The sequence below is a fragment of the Larimichthys crocea genome, chromosome XIII, assembly GCF_000972845.2.
Source record: "Larimichthys crocea isolate SSNF chromosome XIII, L_crocea_2.0, whole genome shotgun sequence".
Taxonomy (NCBI): domain Eukaryota; kingdom Metazoa; phylum Chordata; class Actinopteri; family Sciaenidae; genus Larimichthys; species Larimichthys crocea.
In genome coordinates this window covers 44,642,342-44,667,225 of record NC_040023.1, presented here as the reverse complement: position 1 = coordinate 44,667,225, position 24,884 = coordinate 44,642,342, and the positions used below count along the sequence as shown (strand labels likewise).

At 42.7% G+C, this 24,884-nt stretch overlaps 1 protein-coding gene across 1 annotated transcript in view; it reads right to left on the bottom strand.

Annotated features, from left to right (window-relative positions):
• Nucleotides 1-22,771, bottom strand: part of pard6gb (par-6 family cell polarity regulator gamma b) — a 31,780-nt gene extending 9,009 nt beyond the window's left edge. Inside the window, exons 1-2 of the mRNA XM_019263294.2 lie at nt 22,371-22,771; nt 17,510-17,732 (exon numbers count right to left, since the gene is read on the bottom strand). Of these exons, the coding sequence (XP_019118839.1) occupies nt 17,510-17,732; nt 22,371-22,442 (295 nt within the window). The 5' untranslated portion in view covers nt 22,443-22,771. The remainder of the gene's footprint in view (nt 1-17,509; nt 17,733-22,370) is intronic.
• Between the last annotated feature and the right edge of the window lie 2,113 nt (nt 22,772-24,884).

The window sequence follows — 24,884 nt, the reverse complement described above, 5'->3', positions numbered from 1 at the left end:
TGTTTCTTATTAAGTTTTAAGTGTTCCTTTGTGGTTTGAGAATTTTCTCCTACTTCCCCTACAGCTAAATAAATAATCGAAAAACACATTAAATTGTCTGAAAAAATGCCACAAAGCTGGAAACAGGGCTGTTTTTCTTAGCTCATGAAAAGTTGACATTTTGGAGATACAGTTTTCACAGGACAGCCACAGCACATGCTGATCAGTTCACCACTGTATGCTAAAACTACTGCCCATGACCTACAGCTTGATCCAGCTACAGTCCATCTATGCAAGTGACATTCCTGCACCCCAACAACCCTCCAGCCCCCATCATGGTTTTTCGGCCAAGCGTGACAAAGTGCTTAGTGACAGGAGAGACCATAATCACTGGAGACTGAGAGAGGGAGAGACGAAACACACAAGAGAGAACGGTGAATAGTGCTAGACCCTGCTGCCTTTTGCATTAGGTCACTGGATGCTGTGGCAGTGGGCTTCATTCCTGGGCCCCACAGACAGACACAGCTGGAAGCTCCTCACTTTCAAAACCAACAGGAATATGGCATAAAGTAGAACGGGATGAAACAACACATGACAGAGCAGAGCCATGCAGGGGAAAACGCGATAGCCCAGCACAATGCAGTACAGTAAGCCTGTGTGTCCACTCCAACGTTTTCCCCCCTTTAGCCAAATTTGCATTTTTTTTGTCCTGTTTGCATTAGAAAAGGCACAATTTAATGAAATGCAGAGCGCTTTGTAATGCTTTATCCTCGTAGCGTGGGGTCACAAATGGCTGGTTTTCATGACTCTCCCCATGGTTTCAGACAACACATCCAAATAGAGCAAAATGAGCTGAATCGCAGAATTCTACATTCCTCTCCCATGTAAATAAGCTGCAGCAAATACTAAAACAGGCATTTTTCCCCTCTAACGCACAAGCTGCCAGGTCACGGTTTCACATGTAAAATGCACGTGGATGCCCTTTCCAACAGGACGTACACACATGAATGTAAGGAATGAACCAAAACAATCAGTATTCTTGGACGTCTCTTCTCTTCCTTATTGGAGACAGTCAGGAAGTCTATCTGTGTGTTTAGGGGCTGGCTGCTGCCAAGACGTTCTGCTAACACTAACATGGAAAAAAAAAAGAATCCAGACAGAATAAAGAAGAACATTTTTTTTAAACATGCAAACATATTTCACATTCTTGCAGGGGTGGTTGAGGCAGGGCCTGGGTGGAAATTTGGAGAAGCTCGATAAACCTACGTGGTTATAAATCGACAGCTGCACCGAAGGTTTGGGTAGAAACTTACTGGAAGTTTCTGTGATCTTGTGCATGCTGTGTTATGTCAGGTGCATAGAAAAGAATGTAAAGTATTTTTACTCAAGTACTGTACTTATGCTTAAGAATTTACACTTTATGCTCCTTTATATTTAAAGTCAACATTTCAGGGAGAAACTAACTTTTTACTTTTCACTACATTTGTCTGATAGGTATTGACAATGGTTACCTAAAAAAAAAAAAAAAAAAAAGTTTACATACAAAACATATGATCACTTTGTACAATATAATGGACTCAGTCTTGACAGTCTTATATAAAAAATAGACATGCAGGAAAGAGCCACAGGTTGGATACAGACGCGGCGGCAAGGACTGGGCCCCTGCACACGGGGCAGTTTCCCCACCAACTGAGCCAAATGACACCCCAGGTAACATACCTTTAAAATGAAACATCAACAACACATAAAAACACCAGTCAGCATCATAAATGCTTTTACTTTTACTTAAGACTTCTACCTGTGATGGAGTATTTGTACATTGTGGTATTACTACTTTTACTTCAATAAAAGGATCCAAAGGCCTTTTCCATCACTGCATACAGGAGACTACACATAATACACAAGCACAACTGCAATCTCTTTCATTTGAACTCCTTTAACCTGCACGTTCCAAAAAAGGTAGTGCTTTGACTCTGGACTTAAGACCCAATAATAACCCAATAATCCCTGATATGTGTGCCTATGTATTATATTCAGAATAATCAAAAGAAAAAATCAAACAAAAATCAGGTAAGATTCAGGTGAAACGGTCAGCAAGACAATGAGGTAAAGCCTTAAAACTTTTGCGCGCATGTGTGTGCCGGGTAGCACTTTGCACGCACCACCACCCCCAACCCCACCCCACCCCCACCCCCACCACTCCTTCACTGCCTGCGCTCATTTCTCTAGCAGTTACCGCGGCACACAGGGGCCGGGCTGCACATCTGGGACAAGTTAAATGGAGCTGCCTTGTCTGCTCCGCTCTGGCTCGGCCTGTGTGGTTGGGTGGGGTGGGGTGTGGAGAGAGTCGCAGGTTTTAAGATTCACTGCAGGTATCAGCGACCCCCAGTACGTACACACACACACACACACACACACACACACACACACACACACACACACACACACCATCACCAAGTTTAATACACAAACAGATGTTGTGCCAAATCACAAAGGGAACAGAAGTTAAGGCTAAGGTATTTAAAGAGGAAGGGAATGGAAGACAGCGTGTGCATACATAAGGAGATTAACCTGTATTTGAGAGCGTGTGTATGTGGAGGAGGGGGAAGGACAAACAGCAGACGAGGGGAGGGAGTAACATCAAAGAGCGAGGTAGAGGAGAGCGACGGACTCGACAGGTCTTGCATTCCTCCAACCTCTCAATCTCCCCTCCATCAAGAGTCCAGCCCCCCCTTCAGAGTAAAAGCACTGTTGAGGGAGGGATGAGGGGGGTTCACTAACCTTCCTGCCTCCTCCCTCCTTTTTTCTCTTCAATATAACCAACTACTGCTTCTGGTTTTAATCCAGCTGCCTCTCTGCTGATCATATGCATGCTTCTGACCAAGAAAACACATGCTGTTGATTTAAGCTCCACAAAGTCTCCACTGCCATCTGGCCCACAGGTACCCGGGTTGCGTTCGCTGCTTACTGCCCATGTAGATGAAGATATAAATACATGTCACTGTGGAATACAAAGTTAATGGAAATCTGGACTTTTTTTTACTCCAGATATAGTGAGATATAAGCATTGGACACGTTTTTCCATTTCAAAAAGAAAGAGAACAATCAAAATTTAAGCGTATACACGCACACGCGCACACACACACACACACACGCGCACACACACACACACACACACACACACACACACACACACCCCTGGTGACACAAGTCACAGCAGCAGGCTTGGACTTGTGTCCTTGCCACCTGTCTTGGCCTTCTGTTTGTGTGAGAGCCCATGTGAGTGATTAAACTGGTGTGTGTGTGTGTGTGTGTGTGTGTGTGTGTGTGTGTGTGTGTGTGTGTGTGTGTGTGTGTGTGTGTGTATGTGTGTATGAGTGAGAGAGGACAGATTTGAGGATAACACAGACAACAGAATGATTCTAAACTATAAGAAAACACATGATATTGTTTTCTGATATCCAATCTTTCTTTATCCTCCCCTCGACTACAAAAGAGATACTATGACTAACACAGTAGTGACCGCTGTATAAACTCTATTCCTCTCACAAAACCAAAACACAGAAAGCATGGCAGGCCCTCAGCCTCTTCGACCATCAAATAATGTTTAATGAGCCCCAGGCTGGAAAACATTTGCTCTCAAATTGGATTTGCTTCACATGGCTTAATGAAGAGAACAATGTTTATGAGTCCTGTGCGAATATCATTCATGCGGGCTCACTTCAGGAGTGGGAAGAGGGGAATAGGGTTAATTTGCAAAAGCTTGTTGAGATATATACACATATTTTTTTTTTTTTTACAGTTAAGGAAATCATGTTGTAGTCGTGTTGAAATTATTCATGTTATTTAAATGGGGGCAGACAGGTTCAGTGAATTGACATAAAAAGTAGCCACGTTGACCTACAGGAGAGACTATAATAATAAACCCTCATATGAAGTGAATGCAGTTGCTGCTGTGGAGGAGTGGGTGAACTAAAACATATCACTGAGACTTGGAATAACATCTGCTCTGTGTATTTAGCCAACATGAGCACATTCTCAATATTTGGAAGCCAAATATAGGAGCTAACACATCTAAAGACTGTAGTTCTTTTGCAATATAGACAACAGACATTGTTTTTTGGGGGCTTTCTGGTTTGCATGTGTTTGTCTGAGTGGTTTGGGTCTGTTTTCCTATCCATCCACTCTTCTGTCTTGAGGCAGAGACCTGCAGAAGCTTAAGTCTCTTCTGCACCAACAATAAAACAAACATTCTATAACTATGTGGTTTTCTAACCAATTTTATATCAGTGAATTTCATTTTTGTTGTCATTTAGTCCGAGATGACAACTGAAACTTGATCTCTGATCACGTCGATTCATTGACGTACCGACCTGAGTTCTGCAGCAGTAAAATAGAGGCCCGACCTGATTAGACTATGGAGCATAAATTGGACTCGGGTTGGATTTCAGTTCCTCAGAACCACAAGTGAACTCTGGAAGACCTCTTCTACCGTCTCATTTTGTAACCTCCACCTTCATCCTCCCCAATACTTTGGCGCTGATCTGAGCTGAAGTCAGTTTCTAATCTTTTATCGTCTGCAGGTGACACACAACAAGCAGACTAGGTGGATTACTATCTCTCTGTCTCAAACACACACAGACACACACACACACACAGTGTAGATAGGCTAAGAAATGCTGGCGAATGTGACATTCAAGCAGACAGGTAAGGAAATGAGGCAACAAACCAAGTAAACACACATGCAGACTTGAAAATTGACAAATTTCCTTCTGTAAACAGGAAGAAAGACTGACAACCCATCAAACCGTCTCCGAGCCAGTTCTGGCTTGTATTGTTTATTGTTTTTGCATTACCGATTTATATTAAACTGCTGGCTTAAGGGAAAACAGAAAGACTGAGAAAGGGCAAGACTGTCCGTCTCGCAGAGGACGCCTTGCTGAGACGGTTTTACATCAAGCCACAGGAAAAACGATCCTTTGTTATGAAGCCGCCTCTGGAGACGTTAATCTCATTCACACTGCGGGAAAGAAAAATAATCCATCATGATACAACTCGATTCATAGGTGGCCAGAGAAAATGTTGTCTTCAAAAGCTGAATGAGCTCATTTTTTAACCTTTTCCAAGCAGAGAAATAAACAGTCACACACACATGTGCACGTACACCTTAGTCTACTGAGAAGCTCTGACGGTCAAGTGTGGCTCGTTTTGCAACAAATCAATATAATTAGGCTTCTTGTCCACTCTTGTTGCTGATTGGACGTAACCATTCTTGATCCTTTAAAGGAGATTCAGCATTAGATTTTCACTGGTATGTGTACTCTGACTTTAACACAAGCACCCTAATTGACCTCTATTCAGTCATGAACACAGGTCAGTGAAAAAGCCCCTTCCTGGCCCCCAGGTGAGGGCCCCCATTCGCTGGGGTGTGATTGGGTAAATCCTCTGCAAGCTTGGGCAGGCCTCAGTCCCATCCTCCCCTGCACCTGAAACACCAACACCCTGTCTTACACAACCACACAGCATAACAGAGCGCTTCCTGTGTGTGGTGACACATATCCTTGGTTCTTCCTGCTCCGGCTTTGCTCCACTGACTCCATTTGTAGTTCACTTCATCTAGTCTCTGCAGCCAAATCACAACTCTCTATCCTCTCTCTCCCTCCCTCTCTCCCTCACACACACACACACACAGAGCATGTCAAAAACTGTCTGTGGGAGTATTTCCACATGAGCTGTCAGTGTCCATTGTTTCGGCGAGTCTCTGGGACACAACTCATATCAGGATAAGAGTCGGAGCTCATTCCTCCCCTCCTCCATTCCTTTCCTTCCTTTCCCATCCTGAACTGCTGAGTTGGCCTGATTCAACCACCAACTCGTGGCCCACATGTCTGGAGAAGGAGGGGAGGTTGGGAGGGTGGGTGGATGAGGGGGCAGCATCTTCTCACCGTGCGTCTGTCAGACGTTTGGGAGTGAGTTCAGAAGCTCATAAGATAACATATTTTACTAAAGAGTAAGCCATTTTTGAAAGTTAATTAAAGTCTGATGTTTTCATGTTGAATGCTGCATTATGTGACTGACTCAAAAAAGGTACGCAACAGGAGGTTTTATTCCCTTTCTAGCTCTCCTTTCCGTGCCAGAGAGGGTATAACACCTTGTTTCTGATAGTCCTATTAAGAGATATTAAAGATGCATTAGTTGAATTTTAGATTAAGTATAAACACTTTAATTACCTTTAATACTCACTTGGTGAGCTGACCCTAAATCAGAGACGCATTAATCAAAAGTATGAGACAAAATGCAGCTGTGAGAGGCAAAGCTAAACGTTAAGCAAATATCCAATGACCAAACGATAATTGCTCTTCCAAGAGGAATCAATTACACCACAGACCAGCCGCAGATGAGGCGCATGCTTTAGATCCTCTTAGCGATTTGCTTTGATGTTAAATGAAGTTCGCAATGGCTATTGTTAAGCTCATAGCCAGCTCTGGCGATTTGTGACAACCAATCATAAATTATTCTGGCTCCATTGTAGCCAATCAAAATCACTCCAGTTCATGTTACGGCCGAGCAAACGGGCAGACTGGTGAGGGGGCATGACAGCTTGTCTCATTGTTTTAGCCTCGTGACCTATATACTGTGTGGCTATCCTCCTGGTCTTTTAGCCGGCTGCACTTGTTCCTTTAATTCCTCGAGCGCGCACACACACACACACACACACACACACACACACACACACACACACAGTTGCTCTAGAAACACAAATCTAACGTGCCATATACATTTAGAAGAAATAAAACAAAATCACCATTATAATCTGGAGGTAGAAAAATGGTTACATTCAGTCACTTACTGCCAGCTGCTGTCAGAAAAAGTGACAAATAATTCTAAAATGCAGCTTCCTTTCCTCTTTTAAAAAAACAACAATAAAACAACAACAAACAACAAAATGGCTTCTTATTTTGTGAGTGTGGGTTAGCCGCAAGGGGAAGTACCAGAGGAGTAAACAACCCAACAGAAACAGTCAACTCCCTCTGAGCAGACTGGGTCAGACCATCTCAAGGGAAACAAACTGCAGCGTCTCTTACATGCATGTAGTTTGTGCACACGTGGTCGATTGTTTTCAGTCTCCCCAAATTCACTCCAACTGACCCAACACCAAGAAGTATAGAAAGACACACAGCCCACTGAGCCCATGTTTGCACAGGCTTTCATGTTAAATGGATTTATTTAGTTCTGGATGTTTGTTTTTTTTGTCTCAGGAGCTCTGAACTTCTGACCCGGGTCATCAAATGAGCAAAATAAATGACATCACATACTACAAAGTCGAGATGAGGAGTGTGTGTTTGCAATTTATAGTATTTCTAGCATATGCACTTATCATGTGCATCGGTATTCACAACAAATTCCACTTATTCCAAAGCAGACTTTAGACTCCGTGGGGACTTATATTTACCCATTTAAATCTTAGGCTAACTACTAGCCGTTAGCATGAGTCTGTTTTTGTAGTGGAGATACCATTAACCTAAACCAAGCCGGATGGCTCTGCAGCCAACCTTGCCAGTGGTAAGCGTGTTTGCTGTGGGTGAGCTGTCGAGAAGCAAAGTCAGTCCCTCCTTTGTAATTATGGACTCCCAAAATAACCCTTTGCAGAGGGAATGCTCGGTTGATGTTGTGCTAGCTACCAAGGAATTGTCAATTTGCTTGGGCCTGAAAGCTAAATGTTGTCTGGAACATGAAGTTCTGTTGATTAGAAGATTAGAAGGAGGCAGAGATGTTGAGTTGCACAACGAAGCCAAAAGATAAGGTGGGAAATTAGTGAGAGATTACATTATGATATGATGAACACACACAGACACACCACACACACTTTGATAATGTGAGGTAAACTGGGATTTCCTCAAAGGACACAAATCCTTTGCTCAAGCTTGCACTTGTGTTCACTACATTTGTATGTGTGAATATGTGTGAGTTTTCCCGTGCTACACACAGAGCATGCCTGGCCTTGTCTTCCAGCAGAGATATAATTATGGAGGAACTGCAGTGAGCAGTCTTACAGCGAGCCGTCTCTGCACAAACCAGCGACTCCTCCCTCAAAAAAACCCACTAACATCCACCCAGTGTCCACATACCCCGCTCTCTCCAACCCCAAAATCTTCACCCTCTTCCCTCACTTCGCTCATTGCTCCGTTCTAAACTTGGCCTGGGAATTTTCCACTGCAAACTCATATTCGACCAGCCCCAGTATCGTCTCTGTCCTGTTTGAAGGAAAATCCATCCCTACATTGTTATTACAGGAGGTACGCTCTGATTAAATGTGTTCGCTGATCCCTCAACCTGTCCCGTAAACTTAATGACATCCTGGACTTCCCAGAATCAACTCCATCCTGCAGTACATAGTAGATATGAATGTACGGGAACATTAAACTGGTTTCTTTGATTGATATCTTAATGCAAAATGTGGATCTTATCTAGAGAGACTGATGGCAAAATGAAGGTCTGTTCTGTAAAAATAAGTACAATTCAACACAATACAAAAAAAGGTGCATTCAAAAGCAATTTGAATATAGGAAATATAAATAAATAAATTCAGAGTCAGACGAGAAGATAACTCTTACATCTGTCTGTTAAACAGTTAGCTTAGCATAAAGACTGGAAACAGGGGGGAACAACTAACATGGCTGTGTCCAAAATTTGAAGAAGAAAGTTTATGATTTGCAAAGATGAAAAATATTAATTTTAAGAATGTTACTTTAATAAAATGGTAATTTCATAAAATAGCTAGTATAGATAAACCGATGTGTGTGAATGATTGGTTTATTTCATGGAATCCCAAAACACAGCGTGCCCATTATTCTTATGACAACATGCAAACAAGCAGACAAACAGAACAAAAAGCCACACACAAAGAGGGAAATTCAAAGTCAAACATGTCACAGGATCTCATTCCACTTTCATGCCTTAAACCGAGGGAAAGGCTCCAAAGTATTTCAGGCTTGTTTTCTCTCTTTTGAAGGTTCATGCTGCTGAGGAGTGGCCGTGGCGTTGGTGGCGGCTTAGGAAGTTGTTTGTTTGTCCCTGAAGGACCGGCTATATTCATCACATCTAGAATTCAGTTTCCAGAGCCTTGGTCTCTAGGCTTATTTAGATTCAGGATGAGGTCAATTTCAACTCAGCCACTGAGTTTTTGAGAATCAGAGTAGTCATAACAGAAAGTCTGTCGAGGTGTGATAGGCATCCCTGAATCGAGAGCAGCTGTGTGTATACTTTATTTTGACCCAATATGAAGAACTGCAAATTAGCTGCATCCTTCAGGAAATCTGCACATCAAAGTGGAGAAAACATTCAGGCGGTTCTGCTAAGAGGATGAATTTCCTAATTTTTTATTTTTATTTTGACAATTCGTGATTACGTAAACCAAAAAAAAGGAACAGTGTTGACACTGGGTTTAGAAAAATGCAAAAATAAATCCACAAAATGCTCATCAACAGTGACAAACGGATGATAGAAGGAGTGCCATGAGGCTCTGGGGCCCACGGAGTCTGGAAACTTCATTGTGGGGGAGCGGGGACACAGTTCAAAGCGAGGTCGTAAACCAAAATGAAAGCGGGGACTTAGGAAACACAAACACCAATATAGATTTGCCAAACACAACAGCCCTTGCAAGTTTAATTAAAACACAGGACCTCCTCCTCCCACGCCTCGACAACAGAGAGAACAGCCGAATGAGTGTGTCAGCTTGTGATGCGTATACGTGTGTGTTGCTTTGTTACAGTTAAAAGGAAAAGACTTCTGTGTGTAATTACTAAGAAATGACTCAAACACATGAGTGCATAGTAGATGTGATGGAATGTGTGTGTGCACGGTCAGTACGAGTGCAGATTTGAGCTGTTTGTCCCCTTTATGCGTCAGCTGACATAATTTACAGCATCGCCACCAGCAAGCCGGTTTTGCAGTCAGAGGCACAAAGAGAAGCAGCTCCCTGTCGGACATGGCTGTTGCTGCTCTGTCCCGCTCCTGGCAGGCACCAGGCATCTCCATCACACTTTAACTATGGTTGGCATTGTCTGTAGACGTGCAGAGAAAAGGCCACACACAGGTTTTTATTGCAAAGCCCACACACTCTACCGAAAAGGTTTTACGGCACAGAAACTTTTCCCTGTAGAGACGGGGATTTATTTGGTATGGCGCAGGGATGCACGGTCACACACACACACACACACACACTTGCGAGGCCTTAAACACCTCACTTTGCCTGAGATGAAAGGCGGTGCATTTTCCCATGCTGCTGCCCTCTGAGTGTGACCCAGATGTGTCATCAAAGTATCTGTCTAAAGCTCTAATAAAAAGGCTTTTTGTCTAATGCTCTACATGGCATTTGCTTGTGCCACCTCTGCCTGAACGGGATTCCCCCTCCTCCACCAGAAAAATCCTGATTTCTGTTGGCTCAGCCGACAGCAAGAGGAAAACAGCCAGACCACAGGATAGAGGTGGACTCAACCTGCCCCGTCCTCCCCTCCGACTGTCTGTCTTTCTTACTGTCAGACTGACTCCCCACTGTCTGCCGTGGTTTCCCCCCCCCCCTTCACCCTTGACAATTGAGTCATGCCTGAGCTCTAATACGAAAAGAATGAGGATTGGTCTTAGCAGCTACCTAAAACATCATTCTTGAACCCAGACCAATATGATCGGATGGATTGTAATGTTTTGTTGGCCTCCGTTTGACAGGAATCGTACACTTTTACCAGTGTGCTCAGGAAAAGGGAAATCATAGCAGGGTGGAGGTGTAACAAAGAAAACAAAAGCACAAGAGAGAGTTAAAAAAAACAAGAGATGAGCTGTGACTGACAGCTGCTGTATTCTTTTTTCCTTTAAGGAGCAGTACGCAGCACGTAGGCTTGTTATTTCATAGCGATTCCTTTCACTCTACCAGCTCCTTCGTCGCACAGCCTGAGGCTGCTTTCTTCTACCAAGCACAAAGAAGAAGGTAGTGGAAGCCCCAGGATAACAGCCCACGCTCGAACTCACTCTTAATGACTCTGATGTTCTGTAAATGGAGTCACAAAAGCACACTAAGGCAATGGAATAAGGAAGTGCCTTTACATGACCAAACTAGATCTGCTGGAATGAGGAAAAGGATGTTTTCTGCCTCTTGCGGCACTGACGTATGGCTGGTATGCAAAATGCAAATGAGCAAAGAGGACAAGAGGAAAAGAGCTGCACATTGCCATGAATACATTCTGAATTATCAATATTAACCAAGAGATCTGTTCTAATCCAGTGTCCAAGGACTAAATCAGCTTTGTGAGGTCTGACTGGGATAAAGAGCCAATGCTAATTACTGAGGTGGCTCAAATTCTGTGGGGTCAACGCTTTAACCTACAGCTACCATGACCGAGCACTGGCATGTTGACACTACTGCTGCTGCTGCACAATCCCATAGTGAACAAGGCATGTGAACAAAAGTAGACACAAAATACACACATACACTTGTTCTTGTTCTCTATAAGCCTCTGGTAATGGTGCGAGAGTGGCCAGATGTGCTGACAGGGTCCCTGCAGTTGGCAACTACAGCAGCACACAGACAAAGAGGAACACAACGGAGACTGAGGGATAAAATCTATGATAACTGCTTTATGGACTCGTATAGAGACATTCTACATTACATCTATATGACAGAAAGATGCACTGTAATAAAATATGCACTGATCTGATACACCGGATCAGAATTATTAACCTTATTTAGCAGATCAGGTATCAGGCCACCATGTGACCAATCCAGTTTCTTCAGTGACATCATTACATTCAGTGAGTGCGGGACGTCCACTCCGTTTTAGTGTCCCAAAGATTCTTGGCCAGTGTAACCATTCATAAAATCAACCCCCAATCACAGAGAGATGTACAGATTTGGAAAATCTGGTTTCAAATCAGTGCTCAGTATCTGTGTGAACTCCAAGTTATCAGAATTGGTATCAATGAAATGAAATACAAACTGTCAGGGTGAGCTGATAAAGTATAACACATCCAAGAGTATTTGAAAATAAAGTATTCGAGTTCTTAGAGTGCACCCTAAGAATTGAAGAAATTACATGTCTGCTTGCAATATTATTCTTTTATGAGAGGAAATAAGATGTTATTAAAATTTAAGCAAATGGACTTCAGCAAAAACCAGAAAACCAGACAAAAATAACAAACACTATCCCACCAAACTTCCCCTCCATTCTGGCTGCATGTGGACTGTAACCGTTTCAGGCATTAGATTATAGCATGGCAGCAGAGTTTCTGTTTAAGGGACTTCTTAGTTTAACAACGAAACGACAGACTGAATCATTAAAAAAAAACTAACTCTGTGCAAAACTTTGTGGAATTTATAGGCAGACTGAGTTGACCAGAGCTCCTGCTTCTAGCCAGTCTGACTCCACAGTTTGAAAGGTCAGGTCTTGGAAAGGTCAGGTCTGGTTAAGGTCAAACCTCTGTCAATCATCCATTCTCCCCCAACATCTCTATACACACCTGATAGCCCTTCTTTTAGGAAAAGGTGATAATGACAAATAAAGCCACTATTTTATTCTTCTGCAATTTTAATCTTATGAGAAATGAAAAGTCTGAATGTCAACAGTGTCAAAAGGAGACACCTCCTCAACTGTGACTAACACACTTAATAAACATTTAGTTTATTCATTTCAACATGCTGCGTTAGTCTTCTGTTGCACTGGCTTAATTAATTTTGAGTGGAAATGACTATTCACAGTCTGCCAGGATTTAAGTCTGTAAACAACACATTTTTTATTCAACAGAAAAGCGAAAGAGCAAAATGTGGAAAGTCAGCAGAGTGCAGACAGTCGGGGCAGCCTTAGAAATATAATAATGCTTGTGTTTCTTTGATCTCAAAGTGGCCGTGCAGTCCAACTTGTTGAGAAACAGCACTGGTCTGGATGTTCGCTTTAACTGGTGCAGCTGCTTTTACATTCTGAACATTTTTCATATTTGGTGCTGCGGTGCCACATCTCTCTTTAATTTGACTGCCGTGGATATCTGGCCCCTTTAGTTTTCACAGGTGTGGTGGGGAGCAGTCGGGTCTGGAGCTGTGAACCCCTCGGTGCTCAGCTTGCGAGATAAGAAGCCGCACAGGCTCGACCTTGGCCTACCTCCTCTCCTCTATTTATTTAAACTTTTAGCCCTCTGCCAAACAGGGGTCTCTTCTCTTTGTTGAAAGTTTAGTCTGTGTGCAGGCCACTGGCACTGTCTACAAAAACAACTCCATTTTTTCACCCCCTCCCCCTCTCAAAATTGAGCTTTCAAAAGCAGGTCTGTGTTTTGCTTGGGTGGAAGCCGTTTTTTGTCTACCATTAGTGTAATTACAGGTAAAATTTGAATCAAATTTAATACACGTATCCTTATTTGAACTCTACTTGTCCTCCACTGTGCACAGACTACCATAAAAGACTATCATCAAGATTGCTACAGTCATTACTGTAGTGTGGGGAATTAGACGCCATGCACTGATGCCTGTTGGATCGTGTCAGTTTGCCAACTCGGAAAGCGTTTCGGCACATTAGCAGCCTTCATCCACAGGTCATATTCACTCTAAAAACGGATTGTGGGAATAAATAAGAAACATTATGTTCAGCTATGTTTGTTACATTATGTCTTTGATGTTATTTAGTAACAGTAGTATCTCTAGAAGAACAAACCATAAACCTACCAAGCTGAGTATATTCATCATGTCTCTAATCACAATGTGTCACGTACGGCAGGACTAATCGCTAACACGAGGGTACTGGACTTAGATTTTTTTTCCTCTGTGTGAAACTCATACAACAACATCAATCATCAGTTCACCTCACATGACTGAACTACTTCACACACACACACACACACACACACACACACACACACACACACACACAGTGTCTGATTGCATACATTTGATGCACTGTGTCACCATAAAACTTCACTCTGCATGTCATTATTTACATTTCAAACACTTAATAAGCAACAGAATTATTTACTCCATTTAAACATTACTGCACAGCTCGGTGGTCCGTGTTCAAAGTTCTCTGTCCGTCTAATTTTGGTGTGTTAATCATTACACTACAAACTGTGGTTTCAGCTCGTGTATAAACAGAACAGCCCTTTTTCTACTGTGGGCACAGCCGGATTCGTGACATTTTCTTGTTTTTGACCGTCAAGGCAGCATTCTAATGAAGTGAAACACATCCACACTGAAAAATGTTCCAGCTCAGTGCACCTACTAATAGCTGACAAAGTAATACTTGTTATGGAGCAGCAAAAGAGGATCATCTCTTAAGAGGATAGCACTCTTAAACACATTTAAATAACTATGGAGTACTGCTGAATTATCTAAAATGGGTAAGTGTGGAAATTGTTCAACATTTAATGAGAGCAAACAACCTCATGTTGAGTAGTAAAATGAGCCCAGAGATGAGGAGCAACACAGATTTCTCCAAAGAGTTACTCCAAAGCGGCCAAAGGCATTGTTGTGGTTTCCATCTTTAGATTTACCCACAACCAAAAAACTGGGAACTGCAACTTGCATTCCTTTGTCCATTTTTGTGGGCGACTCTACTCTTCTATTTCAGTGGATTTCCTGGTTCAAAATACAAAACAACACTGGAGTTATGCTTCAACTTTCTCCCTGCTCAAGGCGGAGACGAGCACTGCGCGATCATCTGCACTGAGAGGCCATTGTGCATTGTTGGTAACACACCACAAAGTGTAAGCCTTTATTCTGTAGGTGAGGTCATCGTTAAACAAGCTGCTGTCAGTCCCCCACAGAGGAGTAACATCAGGTATCATCTGCAGGATTATTTCTATATTGCCAAACAACTGCTGCACGCGCTCCAGTGATCTTACAAACAATGGCGAGGTAAGCCTGGAAGGGGGTGTCAGGTAGATTAAAGAGTGAGACTACCTATTGTCACATTGTGACAAGCGTGCACACACACACACAGAAACTTGTCTATCTTACTGATCTATCAGTCAACCAGTCCAGTAGAGCAAGACACGGGTCTATCTGCACATCTTGATGCATCACTTGACTTTTCCTCTCACTTCCTTGACAACTTTTCTCCAACTCTTTTAATAATACTTGGACACCGAGTTCTCCTTTCATTTTATCCCCCATCTCTCATTATGTTTAACTTTAACTATGAAAGTCTCTTATTGTACAATGTATCCATAAACTTGGAGTTAAAACAATTCTGCGGGCTGAGCTGTCGGGGGAGTAATTAAATGTTTTGTTTTTTTTGCACACTCATATCCATATGAAAAGACCAATCCAGTGAAAGTTACACAGAATGTCCCTACTGTGACTGAGGGGTGAGTCACTGCCTTTATATGTGTGTGAACTCTTTCATCCAGGGTGGTCTGCTGACCGGGACTCAGACGATACATGGTGACCTGTGCTAAACGGCTGGCACTGACTGATACAGTCATTATCACACACACATACTTTCTCCAGCATGTACCATACTGAGCGCAGGGCAGCTCCCCTGAGACATGAGGTCCTCACATAGTCAGACACACACACACACACACCTCTTTGTCTAGCGACTGACAATAGACTGCAGAGAGGCTTAAGATGCTCAGACTGCTTCAGCATCAGTCACAACAGTGCACATCACCATGTCAGCGTGTTTATGCCACAACAACACTACATAGGGCTTCTTCTTCATAAGAGCCAGCGCATCTATCCTTCAACAAGGGTCAGTTCCTGTGGTGCTTTAGTGCATTTTTCTAGTAGGTATTCTGAAGAGTGACACAAAAGGGACACAACCAGTCTCATAGAACAGGGATATGACTGGTTATGAGTGACATCCTTGCATCAGGTATGAACCACTAAGACGTGGTTTAAGACATGATGTAACAATGTGTTCAGTGATGTCTTGATGTGTAGTTTGCAAACATTAAAACAATGCAGGAAACCTTGAGCTTGTGTAGTGGAGAAGGGTCGGCCGACTAATCTCTAAACTTCTGCTAATAAAAAAAGAGCAGTGTGTCTATTTCACAGCGTAAACTGCAAATTATTTAATGAGCGTGGCTACCTTTTATAGGCTGCTGTGTACTAAGTGACATGATTAAACAATTGTCTTGTTGAAACACTGCAAACTACCCAAAGTAAGTAAAGACTGCAGGGTCAAAGATGCATATTCTCCAATTTTTCTAACAAAAAGATGAGGAGAGAGACTGCTAAAGCAAAATGCTGCTTTTATGAGAGATTTTTTTCAAAGTGTGAAGATAAACCTTGAAGAAACTTTAAAAAGGTCTACACCAAAAGATAAGTACACATAATGTGTTTTAAAAAGGTCCACGGATACAAAACATTACCCTAACCTTAAAAGCTGCTTAATTAACAATCCAAATGTTCATTGTTACATTTCACATCTTTGGTAGATGTCCTATCAGCCAATGTACAATGAGTTAATTCAGCTCCAGACATATGAGCTCTCAAGAGTCACACAATGGGGGGAGTCTGGTGGGGCCTCTTGAATATCCAAACCCTGTTTCTTACTGGAAATCTGCAACAAGATAATTCACCACACCACGGCTAGCCTTTGTGTTTGAACCACTGGACGACAATTAAAACAATACCCTGGAGTGTACATGTTCATTACACAACCGAGCGAGGGACATTCCAAGAAGGATTGAGTTTATGAATAGATGTGAATGGTGATAGATTCATTTGTATGCTCGCTGGCTGGCTGGCAGTCAGTCAAGACCCACTCCAGAGTTAGGATCAATGAGAAAGAGAGATAGAGAGAGAGCAAGAGAGACCAGGACTAGTTCCCATTCAGGGTACCGTGGTGCTGTCTTTGAACAAACACACACTCATGTGCACGCACACACACACAAACACACGAAGGGAGCTCAGTAAGGAGTCTCTCTTTCATACAGATCTTTTGTCTCTCAGTAATGTCTGGTATGCCGGGATACAGGCTTTGCTCAATGACCTGATTTCTATGGGGCTGCTGAGACACACACACACACACACACAGTGTCTGTGTGTGCAATGCATGTGTGTGTTTGTGTGTGTGTGATCATCTGCCTGCAAGCCCTTCCTTTGGATAAGACACAGGACTAAGAGCACAGGCAGACAGACACAGACACAGACGGAGACAGATCCAGCCAATAAGAAGGCAGGAAGCACAAACACACACACACACACAGTAAACAAAAAGGCCTTGAGTTCCCATAGCGGGAAGAAAGACATAATTGGATGAGGAAATATTCTGTGGGGAAACTTCATTCAAGTCAGCACAATAATTGCAGCCCCAGATGCAGTTATTGCAATAGATGATGGTTTTATAGGTTTACCAGTTGCAGGATGATTTGAAAACCCAATAACCATCCAGCATTTATTCAAACTAACAACCAGCTTTAAAAGACAATGTGGGAGACTTCCTACTGAGTTTTTTTAGACTCAGTAAGCATGATTCCTACTGTGTGATGAAATATAAGAAACAGCTAAAAGAAAGCCACGCTGTCCCCAAAAACTTTTCAAACAACCTACCTTGTCTCTGTATGAAGATCCTGAGCAGCGGATGAGCCGTCGACACCGCTTTGCAGAAGTTGTCGTCGTTGTTGATCGGCAGCAAATCGCCGTGGACATCAGCGTAGCCGATCATCACCTCCATATTGGCGATGCGGTGAATGTGAAGTATGAGCTTGTAAAACTCCTCAAACTTTCCGGGTTTGAGACGGTCCACAGAGAACCGGCGAAATTCTGCCCCATACTGTCGAGAGAAAAAAAAAAAAAAACAGGATCACAGGAGGGACAGTTACAAGGACAACTAAACAGGAAGAGGAAACCCGGGATGTCTGACCTCATGTACTTATCTGAACCATCTGACTGGCACACATAAAACAGGGTGGACGTCCACTCAGCTCTGCCACAGTTGGTGTCATGACCTTATGTAAAATATGACAGAGGGGAAGCTGCTTCCAAGTAAACAAACTGACGTAGCTGCAATGCAGTCGCTTGCAAAACTGGTTGGAACGCAGTCGAAACAATATGAAGTACAGGAATTTTTGGACGCATGTTCAGCCACTTTCTCGCAGAGAACTAGATTAGAAGCTATACACCACCCCATCGTCTCTGCTGCAATTGTGAAGCTAAAACTGGTCAGATTAAAATAGCACACAAAGAATGAAAACTGAATTCCCACTATTCCAATAAAGCAAACATACACTCTGAGAATAACTCTTGTTTAGCTTGTTTACTAGCCGAGTTAATCACAAGATGAGCTGCATCAGGATATGGGCGGCTAAATAACTTCCTGTTGGAAACCCTGCAGAGCTGTGTGTTAAAACTGCATGCCAAGATCATACCATTACAAAAACAAATGTCAGTTGCACATCACATGTAACCAAGAAAACAGCAGGAAAGGGGGAGGGAGGGTTGTTGTACAATAGAACAATACAGGTAGATGAACAAGCTGTCTCAGCATCTATAAATGACAGTGGCAGGGAGCCCCACCTCCCCGCCCACCGTTCTACGCACAAGACTTGAACAATTGTACTAAAGCTTTCCCGGCTAGGTCACCAAACCACCAATGAGAGCAGACTGAGGGTCACGGTGGGGTCATCATGTGACTCATAGACAAGAATGGACTTGAGGAGGAGATGCACAACCGAGGCACAAAAAGCACACAGCCCGATAAACCCCCGACAACAGACAACTGCTGTAGCACCGGTGTCTGAATCACAGTGGTAATTTGTAGAAGGTGCTTTTTTTTTTTGTTACTGTAATCATCAGCTCACAGCGGAGGGAAGCTGACAGCAGAGGGGAAGAGTGGAGGGATGATCATGGAGCAGAGGGAGGAAGGAGGGAGGAGGGAGAGGAAAGAAAAATTGCTGACAGAGTAGCAGAAGAGTAACAGTGTACTGCCTGGTGAGGAAGAGAGAGGCGGGGGGGGGGGGGGGGGGGGGGGTAATTAGAAGACATATGAATTTAAGAGGAGGCGTGTCAGGAGACTAAGGGGATATCAGGCGGGTGTGGAGTTTGCTGTCAGCAAATGGAGGCACACATGTGAACCTGCCGTTTGAAAGCACCCAACTTAAAGCCATTAAAAGCCAACCTACATGTGAAGATGACACAAGGCTGACAAACAGGTTCGGCAGTGTCCTGTAGGTGTACTTAACATTTGGGGAAAGTGAAACAGACAGCTGTATTAAGTGCGATTAACGCTGTAAGACTCCAACGAGGAAACACTAACCAAGTGACACTAAATGATAATCACACTTCTACGTATCACCAAGTCATTACTCTGAATCTGAATGTTCTCTTGGCGTGGCCGCTCGTCATCAGTCTGAATAATATGTTTTTTCTCAAGCAGAACTCCTGTGGCTCTGTGGTATGAGCAAGTCTGAACATGGTATGATTAATCACGAGCCCGCAAAACTCCAAACCTAAGAATACATTGCTACAAACGTGACATCACCTGTCCTCTTGGCCTATCAGTGCAGAATGATGTCAACAGGTCGAAACACGTCTGGAGACGCTAAACTCTGACACACCGGAGAAAATGGAAGATAACTGACTTGAGTCTTTCGCCAATGCTTGCTTTGTTCTTACCTAATACTCTGTAAATCTGGGACAGCTCACCTGAGAAAATGCCTACAGGGTCACGGCATTTTAGAAGATTAATTTTAAATGCAACGTGATCTGCAAAGAGATTGATGTTTTGGAATGGATGAAGCCAAGTACTTGAAAATCTGGATTAATTAAAGCGAGGGCAAGAGGGAGTAACACAAAAACAATCCCGCCCAACACCCCCTCTACATCCCTACGCACTCTTGCTGTCTCTGATAAGAGCTTTAAGTGAGTGAAACCAGCTCCTGGCCGAGGCTCCACAACAGGCAGCCAGACACCTCCAGTGTTATCCCCGATAAGCTTATCACTGGAAGTTTCCCCTGAGAAAACCAAACGCTAACCAGTGAGAACCAGGTGCCCAACACGCACCACAGACTACAAGCACCAGTATCACTTAGTGGGAAATCTTAATGTTTAACTTCAACTAGTGCTTGGGAAAGTTTTCCTTCTTCACAATCTCGAGGTTGATTTCTCAAACTCTCACATGAAGCTGAATGGAAGAGCAGTGCACTTAAAGAACTAATGAGCAGTCTCATCTGTCTCATCTTGTTTTCAGTCATCCAGGTCATAGGATATCTACAAATGCTACGTCAAAGTCCTGTTCCCTTTGACTTCAAGATGACGAGTGCTTATGTGAGGCTGAAAATCTTTATATAAAAAGACAGAAGGTTCAGTTTCGATCTGCTATCAGCTGAGCATCTGATACAGGCCAGGTGAGAGATTATCTCCATCTGCATATCAGATCAGTTTCTAATCGGGTCTGCTAGTTTCCATCAGCAAGTTAAAGTTAAAAAGTGCATAGAAGGATACATTTTGTACATTTAAATGAGTTTTTTTTTGGTTACTGCTTGAGATGAACCCCTCGTTATTAATGTCTTATTAGTTTACAACCATGCCCACGACAATACGGGTCATTTCATATCACAATAGTGCACATTTTCTGTTCTGTGTCAGACTTTTTATCCCCCCAAAAAACCACGTCCATGAGTCAGATGTAGTCCCCTCTAGTTTTGTTTTGGCTAGACAGAGTCCCTCTCCTGTTTGAAATTACCTTGTTTTGTGTCACATTTACTTCTCTTCATGTTTGCTTGTGTTGCCTTCATGCAAATTTCCTGCCTGCATCCATGCTGTGTGGAGGAACTCGGAACAAAACATTGCGTTATAACAGAATAAAACGTTGAGCATAATGTGCGTTTTCGTCATCACATGATATTCTATATGTCGTCATATCTCACAACTCTATTAGCCAACGTCACATACAGTAGAAGAGGATGTGGTGTGTTCAGGGCTCTGTAATTGTTACGATTACATATTCAAAAAGAAAGTCAACAGTAGTGTGACATGATAAGACTTTTTTTTTAACAAATATTCAAATGCTCAACTGTCATTCTGGTTCTATCAGCTGAAACTCAAAGTCTGGTTACCACCCATACATCTGTCACTGAGGGGGCTGAAAATAAATTGTTCTTGTAAAAGTAGAACAAACATGACATCATGAGAGTTATCTGATCTAAAAAAGGAAACAGGTGACAACGTGGGACAGTGAGTCAGCTCTTTTGTGATGTGATGATTTCAACCTGCCCTGTTCCAGCCACGCAACCTCCAACAGGCTCAAACAATCTCTGGGTAGCTCCAAAGTGACCACTCCTGTCTCTGTGGGACAAACACGAAACCCACCCTGCCTCAAATCGACAAACAACAAAAAGATGTATACGTGAGCATCCTAAAATAGATGTACCCCCCTCCTCTTCTTTTCCACCCACTCCCTCTCACAGTATTCCAGAGACACAGGCCTCCATCACTCCGCTGAAACCGGTCAAGTGAAAAAGACCTCTGAACTGAATGAGTCACAGCCCTGAAGACATTTGCCCCATCTCAATTTGGCATGTCAAAACTGTGACTCAGGAGCTCGTCCTTCATATATGTGCAGACACACTGTGTGTGCTGGAATGCATAAACACACACACACACACACACACACACACACACACGTATGAATACCACTCTGGGTTGTCATCTTAATGGAATTTAGATTCAAAGTTGGTTACCAGAAGTCCCCGAGAGGCTGTGGCAAACTTTTAAATAGTTTGTTTGTTCAGTTTGTGGTCAGGATTTCACTCTGGCCACATGCTCCACAAACTGTCTGAACCAAACTTACACTGTTAAAAAAAATAATTTATTATTATTTTATTTTCTGCACAACATGTTTGATGAGTTTAGACTAAATCTACGTGATGTCTGTTTAAAATTCGGAATAATCTGCTCATTACATAAGCGTACAATTGGTGGATAACTGTGCTCATTTACTTGCTGGGCTTAAGTTCACTTGTGCAGCCACTCATAAACTAGTCAAAACAACGAGGAGGCTGAAAATACGGAGCGCAGAACCCGCAGTGAACGCAACTAATGTTGCAAAAACATCCGATTCAACAGATTGAAAACGTCCTCATTGTGACAAACACTTAAAAGCCAGTTTGTTCGGAAACAACGTCAAACCAGTTTTCCCATCAGAGAGGTGAAAGAGCCAAATCAGCACAATCTGCACGGTCGGAAGTAAAAGAAGCAAATAATCAGTGCAAATTACAGAAACATGCAGAAAGTGGATTGTCCGGCTCCTGGTCCATGGATCAGAGCTTTGTCAGTGAGATGAGAAAAATTATGTGTCGTTAGTTGCAGACAGTTTGTCTCGAGCAGCTCCAGCTCCGTTACGGGACCATGTGAACTCTTTTATTTTCTCCTCAAATCCTCATTTCCAGATCCCAAACCCTTCAACACTCACCTTGCTTTTCACTTCCACGGCGTTACAATCCACAGTCCGCAGAGGTTGAGACCTATTAAAGCTCCGATTCATTTTTTTTTTCTATTTTTTTGTGGTTAAAAAAAAAAAAAAGAAAAAGAAAAGTTGAGCCGCCTTTGCCCGCAGAAAGAGGGGCTCTGGTCCCGGTGGGGTTTTTTTTTTCTGCTGTAAAATCCTCCTGCTTCGTCTCTGCTGGAGAAGTTAGTGTTTTCTTTAGTTGATTTCACCTCCTGCGGGTTTTCTTCTTCTTCAGTGTGCTCCAGCGGACATGAGAGAGGACTTCGCGGGAGGATAGGAGGTGAGAGACTCGCCGCGTTGACTTGGGAGTGAGTTAAGTTTTGAAATGACATCAGCCCTCCTAAAAAATGGGATCCTGTGACGCGTTCGCGTGACGCTCGTAATCCCCATCCTCCTCAGTCTACTTATTTCGTAGCCGCCTAATTGTAACGCATGTAAAACTTCCATTAATAACACGCATTACAGACACATAATCATAGGATTATTCAGTACATAATGCGTCATGAATACTTAATATAACAGCCTTGTTTATTTACATATATGTATTGTTTGGCTACCAATAATTTACCTCAGTAAATAGTTTATCAATTGTCGTAATCTTCCTCTTCATCACCACACTTTGGCAGCTACAGGATTAATTCATGAAATCAATTATCAATCATGTATCAGTGAGCGCCTTTGGATGAATGTTGAGCTAAATTTGTCAAATGGCTTATATTTAATAAGGCAGACTTATAAATCAATAATAGACAACTACCCCACTGTCATCATCCCTTCATTTTTTTTCATTAATTGGTAGGTTTGTGACATTTCCGACGGTGCCTGAAGGCAGCACCACGCCACACTGGTCCTCCAGTGCGCCAGAGGACGCTTTCCCCAACGCAAATGTTTCCAAAGCTTCAAGTTAAAATGACAGATAGTTGATTAGACTAAAAGATTGTGTGAATAAGAATGAAGTGAAGCCAAACAAATCTTATTTACAGTTCATGTTAGATGATCATTAAGGCCAAAACCTGTGCTGGAGCATCAAATGGACCATGTGTCTGTGTGTGTGTGTGTGTGTGTGTGTGTGTGTGTGTGTGTGTGTCAATGGCATGTTACAGGGTTGAGATGGGCAGAGCAACATGAACTTCTCTGTAACTGGTTCCTTTCCCTTCATCAGTTGAGCTCACGATTCAAATAATTAAGAGAAGGAAACTGATCTGTGATCTGTGGAAGCTTCATGTCCCCAGGCGTCTTCTCTTTTTATTCAAGAGGAGCTATAAGACAAGTCTCAACACAAGTGATACCTGATCGATCCGACACCCAAACATCTCTTCCATGTACAGACATGAATCCATATAATGAGAAAAACTCTTTGTATATTATCACCTATTATCTGCTAACAGCTGCTCAACCTGTCAGACAGGCCCGGTGGACTGACAGTAAAATGTTTGTAGTTTCCCTCATGTCTGCAACCTGTAATAATATCTACTTTAAAACTGTCAATTAGACAGGTGTGACCTTATTGTGACTGATGACAGCAGAGTTTCATGACTGTGTTAGAACTTTCTGATGCACATTTTCGGTTTCAACCTCTGGAGAACATTGTAACAGCCCACCTACAGCTTCAGAGTCCACCAGTCCAGTATTAATCCAGTATAGGCCACAGTACCTTCATCAGCTGAGGGCCCCTAATCCCTAATTTGCCTAATTATCACTTATGATAAACATTCTGCAAGTAGAACCCCCCAAAAGCAAACATTGTTTTCCTTGAGGCATCCTGCTCTTCCTCATTGTTTCCCTCCAGCTATCCTGAACTGTAACAGCCACATGAAGCTCTGAGAGTCACGGGGTGATGAATATTCCTGACTGCTGTCCTGCTTTACAGCATTCCTCGACCCCTGAAGCCGCCTTCTTACAACAGCTGCAGTTTGTGATGCCTCCCAGTAGCTGCAACTACTGCTTGTTTACTCACTACTGGAATGTGGTGACCAGTTACAAACCCACCAAGAACAAAGACGATGCTGGTTTAGCTTTGTACTGAAGGTATACCAGAGTGTCCTGTGTGGTTTTATGTAGACGTGGTATATAAATATGTTTTGGTTCCAGTGATGATTGCATGCTTGTATCTTTAGTATGATTACACCTCATATTGTTTTCTATTGGAAATGACTCATATGTATTTGATCTTAACCTTTCCACTTGTTGACAATCACTATTAGTGACATGATCAAATGATAATGCTGGTTTCCAATGTGGAGCTCATAATGTTTTCAATATTTGATAGACTCACAATACAATAATTCAATTTTCAAAGGTTGTCTTTTAATATATTAAACCACTGTTTCCCAAACTATGGTATGAGTACCACTAATGGTACATGACCTCCCTGTAGTGGTACTTTCTTTAATGAAATAAAATAATTTGAAAGCACGTTTTGAATGAAGTAAAACAATGAGGTCCCAGGATTGTAATTTGAAATAAGTTGTGCGTTTC